Source organism: Carya illinoinensis, chromosome 16 (assembly GCF_018687715.1).
Source record: "Carya illinoinensis cultivar Pawnee chromosome 16, C.illinoinensisPawnee_v1, whole genome shotgun sequence".
In the NCBI taxonomy this organism is placed as follows: domain Eukaryota; kingdom Viridiplantae; phylum Streptophyta; class Magnoliopsida; order Fagales; family Juglandaceae; genus Carya; species Carya illinoinensis.
The window spans coordinates 17,511,697-17,517,812 of NC_056767.1; the positions used below are offsets into that span (position 1 = coordinate 17,511,697).

The 6,116-nt window shown below is 37.4% G+C and overlaps 1 protein-coding gene across 1 annotated transcript; it reads left to right on the forward strand.

Annotated features, from left to right (window-relative positions):
* Positions 1-605: 605 nt before the first annotated feature.
* LOC122299531 lies at positions 606-5,854 on the forward strand. Its single transcript, XM_043109891.1, has 7 exons — positions 606-914; positions 1,496-1,535; positions 1,829-1,899; positions 2,968-3,062; positions 3,660-3,727; positions 4,875-4,985; positions 5,125-5,854. Exons 1-7 carry the CDS (start codon positions 728-730, stop codon positions 5,249-5,251), a joined length of 699 nt encoding a protein of 232 aa, XP_042965825.1. The 5' UTR covers positions 606-727; the 3' UTR covers positions 5,252-5,854.
* Positions 5,855-6,116: the final 262 nt, after the last annotated feature.

The window sequence follows — 6,116 nt, forward strand, 5'->3', positions numbered from 1 at the left end:
GAATGTCCTCCTTTGAATTTGACTGGACTTGACTTGCTCTTTTATAAACTCTGAAATTAGACATAAAAAAACTGCTTAGGAGTATCCCAACGTAAATAGAAATTCAATTTAAGAATACACATTAATTCTTATGATTTCTGTTCACATTTTAGCCTTGCACTTTCACACACTCATCAACATAAAAAATTATTTTTTTAATAATAAGTCTAACTCTTTTTTAAATAATTATATGGTAATTATGCATACTATAACTATACGTGGCAGGGACACATTCTCGTAAAAATTTAAAATATAGGTCTCCAATTACAAAAATGCCCGAACCTGATAATCGATTTGAAAAAATATAATTGCAAGTATAATTGTATATTAATCTGTGCACCAATGTGATGTGATTGGTTAAAAAGTAGATTTTATTGAAAATAGTATTAATTTAAATTTTATGTATGAATAAATCAGTATTAGTATACATATTAGGACTTGACTGTATTTGTATATAGCAAAACTCGATCGATTTAGAACTTTTAATAAAAAAATCTTTAAAAAGATTTGGTCCAAGAGTAAACGAAAGAAACAAAGATATGAAAATGGGGATGGCAAATCTGTGAATCTACATACATGTTTCGTGAAAGGCGAGAGAGAACAAACGGATAAGCTCCGTTCGAGTCTTCGAGAGTTAAGAAGCCTAGGCAACTACCCAGACAGATAACGGGTCGTATGTTCTGTCGGTATGGTCATGCTAGCAACCCCTTCGTACGTTAGCGCGAAGCCCTTAACCTGCCCTCTTTCTCCCATCGCCAAAGCCCAGAGGAAATTGCCTCGAGTGAAGTGCGCATTGTCACCCCCAAAATGGCGGGAGAACAGGCGATTGATCTCCATCTCCTTCGTCCTCTCCCACTTATTCTCTATCCCCAACTGTAAGCCTCACACTATTCTTTTTTCTCGGCTCCTTTTAAAAATGTTACTTTAGTTAAACCTCTGTTTGGTTGCCGAGAAAAGCAAATCCTGTAAGAGATAAAATATCATAAGGCGGCGTTTGGACGTTTCTTCAAATTTAAATTTCTTTAGACTGCTTTTTCTTTGTAGACAAATAAGACGGCATCTAATCTGTTGGTAGTCGTTGCAGCTGAGGGCATAATATGAAGAGCTTTAGAATAACAAAGGGTAATATGAAGAACAAAAAGGGCAAACTCTACTTACTTATAGATTAAATCTTATATCAAAAAGAGATCAGAGCAGCGAAAAAAAACAAGTAGGAACTTTTGTTTCTATTTTTATTTTAGTGTTACGTATTTCAGCTCAATTATGTGTCGCACATCACTTGTGAGAGGGACAAATTTGATCAGGCGACAAGTCCATTGGCCATTTCAGCTCTATTTGAATTAGGCTTAATTTGAGTGTTGTTTCCTGCATTTTCTTGATAAGTATGCAGTCTTTTGCTTTGCATTATTGTTGTTGTTGTTGGTGTTGGTTTTTATTGTGTTTTGTTTTCTGGTAGATGCTATCGCGGGCAGCATTTTTGATAAATACGTGAAAAGGTAGTGATTATTGCATGGCTTCTTTTCCTCCTAATATTTGCTTGGTGAATCAATACTTGTCTTTTTGAAGCAGTTCAGTTCTAGGGATTACTTCGACGTTGATGGGAGTTTCATTATTCCTCGAGTCATCATTTCAGAACTTCAAAAGCTTGGGTCCTTGAAAGTTCTAATACAACGATTCTTCATACAGAATGATCGAAGTCAATTTTGGTTTCAATCATTTTTTAAGTTCAGGGTTACGCTTTGAAATAATGTATCCTTGTCGCTAATTCTTCTTCTGATACAATAACCAGGAAAAAACTAGACCCACTTGAGGTTTATGTGCCAGCTGTCATACTGACGCAATCACAGATCAAGGACCTAGGTATTTATTTTTTTAACTTTTTTTGGCATCACCCTTTTGTTTGTATAGAGACTCGTAGTTATCTGGTTTATGAATTTTATTCAAGGCCTAACTCTTTTGCATCTCTGGTGATGCTTTGACCATGGTATTCTATGAATAGAATATCATCTAACTACTAATTCTTACTGTGTATTCTTTCTTTAGAATCTTATCCAAATTTTCTTCATTTTTTGTTTTGATGCATGCAAGTTTGGTTTTCCATTTGAGGATTAATGTCTCTGTCTCTCAATTCTTGTGTCAGTTCATGTGTGTTGGTGCATGTCTTTACTTCTTTCTACTTTGTTGGATATTATTGTTGCTCCATTTTTACTTCCCCTTTTGAACATCAACTTTAAGCATTTCTCCCTCTAGTGTTTGGCTTGTTGAAGCATTGCACAAGGTGGGGAAAAATACAATTTGTACCCCCAAACCCATCTTGCCTTTTTCTTATATACCACCCAAACTGCCACTCTTGAGATACTATGCTTTAAATACCACTTATTCTCAAATAGCATCATCTATCAAATTATGACATTAAATCAGACAGAAAATGCAGCATTTGTCTGACATGTGCCACATTCAGAGGTAAAATGATGGAAATGAACTTAGAGAGCCTGAAAATATTTAAAAAGAAAGGGGGAGTGTGGATCTGCCCCCTCCTGGATTCATCCTCTCGTGGCATTGGGAGGGACTAGTCCAACCCCTCACGGGTATATCACAGAGAGGAGAGGGAGATCCGCCCCCAGGCTGATATGTTTACCTTCTTTCTAATTTATCTTAGGCCCTTTTTTCCTAAAAATAATACAATGTCATATTTGGAATTTCACATCCCAATATGACATCATGAGTCATTTTCTGTCCAATTTAACAGCAGAATTGGATGGGGCTGTTATCTGACTACAAGTGTTAGTCTGAGGGTGCATTATCTCAAAAGTGAGATTTTGGGTACCATATTGAGAAAGGTGTTGACAGTTTTGGAGTTGAAGTGTCTTTTTGCCCAAACGGTATAAAGATGGTGTGATAATACTTATATATTTTCTCCTAGTACAGAGAAATCTCTAGAAGCTGAGCAACCCCAATATGCTGCTTGCCGATCCCTACTACGCTCTGGCCCTGCGGCATCCCTTCGTGTAAATATTCGAGCTGTAAGTTGAGACTTCCTAGAACCTCTGTGCTAGACTATGCTGAGTAATGTTTTTCTGACTTCACTAGAATGCTTGGAGCCTTTGAATTTCTTTATGGTAGTTTCTGACTAGACGACTGTCGTACTCTCACTAGAATGCGAGAAGGCTGTCTTAGATTTCTTCACCGCATGCACCTTAAATATTACTCTTTTTAATAAGTGTATGCACCTCATGTATTCTGGTACTTAAAAAATCATTCTCAGTTCTAACGGCCACGAGTCTTCAAACCAAAGTCCTGTGTGGGTGCTTAATTGCAAGTCTCTTAAGATTTTTCCATAGATAATCTGATCAGCCATTCTGATCTAGTGCTCAAGAAGTTCAGTTAACAAGCATTGCATTATGCTCGGGGACTATGTAGTGCATATTTTTAGTTTTCCTGCAATTGTTGCACATCAAACAGTGATACCTTTTGTTAGTCCTTATTGTTATCTGACTGTTCTTATCATCATTGGTTATGAGATGATATATCCATTATCAATGCCCATACTCTTCTATGTTTGCTTTAAGACAGTTCTTTTGTATGTCCTAGGCGCTTAGTAAATTTTGTTGGGACTGTAGGTGGCACAATATGCTTTGGACAATGGCAATGGTAACAGTGCTTCCGACAGTGTTGATCAATGCCTCAGGTATATCACTTATTTGATGAACATCGTTATGATTTTTAAGCAATTTATTTATGCAAAGGAGAGTAGGCATAGATTGTAGTTTATCCATAATCATGCCCTGCAATCTGATATACATAACAGTGGAAAATAGGGCCTGACAGCCCTGTCTACCTAGAAAATCAAAACACTTAACAATGTGGTGTTTAGGAGGTGAAGGCCATTTTCAGAAGTTGTAATCACTAGATTAGTACCAAAGACCATTCTGGGGTACCTCGACATCCAACCCGCTGTTATAAAATCTTGTTCTGCTGGTCCAGGCAGTAAGCATTTAACTTCCATTTCACTCTTTCAGTTTTTCAAATAATAATATAAAATTTAATAAATAATCTCTTTCAAGATTGTTGGTGTTTTCTGTAACAGTAGTACTATAATCACATTTTGGGGTTCATCAAAAGAACTGGCATGTCTTGGTCTTTCTAGTTCAAAAGTTACAGATGGTATCTTCAAATGTGATACTGCATGAAAGGAATTTTGTTTGTCAGGTTTTGGTTGCATAAGACTTAGATTTCACTGGCTAGTCCTCGTTTTTAAAATGGATGAAATTTGGGTATCTCACTTTCTGATTGCAAGTTTTTCTCATTTGACGGCGTAGTTTTGCCTAAATAGTTGTGGTTCATCTATGGAGATAAAATGCGTGCAGGTTTTCAGCACTGCCCTAGTTAATAGTTTTTAATCAAACTCCCCCTTTCACTTTGAAGTTTGAAGTCATTATCAAGCGTCTGAGCTGCGCTCAGTTAGGAGGGTACCCTAAAATAACTATGCAGTTTTAGGTAATGGAGTGTAAGCCTGCCAAGTCATGGCCCTTTGAATGGATACAGATCAGGTGTGCATGTTAATCTACAGTATGTTGATGCACTTGATGATGAATATTCTTAATTGAAAGATCCTTTTTTTCTCCTTTTCTCGGTCCATTGGAGACCCCATTGGACCTATGGCTGCACCAGGGGAGACAGCCCTCTCCTTCTCTTGGTGACTGAGTTGCAAGGAGAATCTCTTTTTAAAAATATCTCAGCTAACACACATGACCAGGTCTGATTTTGTGATAGCCACAAGTTTACAATTGTCGTTGAACAAAACTCTAAGTCTAGAGAAATCTCCACTTCTGCAGAGCATTGGAGGAACTTGATTCCTTACTTCTGCGTGCATCAAGAAATGATACAGAGGCCTCGGTTGAATCAATGAAGGGAAAGATTAATATGGCCCTTAATGCTCTGGAAAGGTAAAATGCTTTGAGTAGATCATATATCATCACTCAACACTGGCTTCTAGTATCTTTGCCACAATCTTCGTTTCAGTAGAATACTTCACAAATTGACATGTACATAGCCAAGGAAGCTAAGGAGTTTTCCATCTTTCAGCCTCCTCCAAACTGTACCTTCTGATGTGCTTCAGAAGGGGAAGGCTGTAGCTGATTCTTATATGATTACAGAAGATGAACGTGAGATTTTGGACAAAGAAATGCAGCAGTTGGAGTCAATTTTATGATATATATTTTTTTTTTCTTGAGGACTCAAATTTAGGAGATTATGTACCACGAATCTCTCCCGATACATGCAGTAATCTCTTAACTGTTCTATGATCACGTAAATTGGCATCTATGTATTGGGTGCAACAGCCTTCCACATGATCTCTGGATCTTGGATAAGTAGAATTGTATGCTGGATCTCCGGGGATGAAGCAAATGCCAGATCAGCATGTGGGGTATCCTGCCAGGGCAGGCTGGGCAGCTAGTTGACTGTGGTTTTTCTTCCCTCTCTCTTTCTTATTTGTTTTTATTTGAATTGAGTTCCTTGTAACAAGCTTTCCGTTATAGTTTTTTTACTTTTTTCAATTTGGAGCGGGTGGGGTAATTAGAGATTCTCATGGTATTGCGGGATTTGCTCATTGTTATGGGTATGCCACAAATACCGTTGTGGAGTGCCGAGCTTTTCTTGATGGATTAAAGTTGCGTCATCAAATGGGTATGAGAGATTTTTCGGTAGAGTTGGATTCAATGGTGATTGTCGGTTGGTTTCATTCACGTGTATGCAAATTTTGGTTTTTATGGGATTTTTGAGAAGAAGCATTTCATTTATTTCATTTGATGAATGTCAGTGTTCGTCATATCTATAGAGAAGCAAACATGGTTGCAGATTTTCTTGCAAAAGAGGGTGCGATGGGTCGACATTTAAATTTTTGGGGTGAGGAGTTTATAGATAGACGTATTTGTGGCCTTGTATGTACTCTGATAAATGGGGTATCTCCTATATTAGGTGCCAGTAATTGTAGTTGTGGCTTTCTTCCGTCTTAGTGAGACTTTGAATAAAATTGGGGCTTTTGCCTCGTGTTTTTTATTTTTAATAAAAAAAAG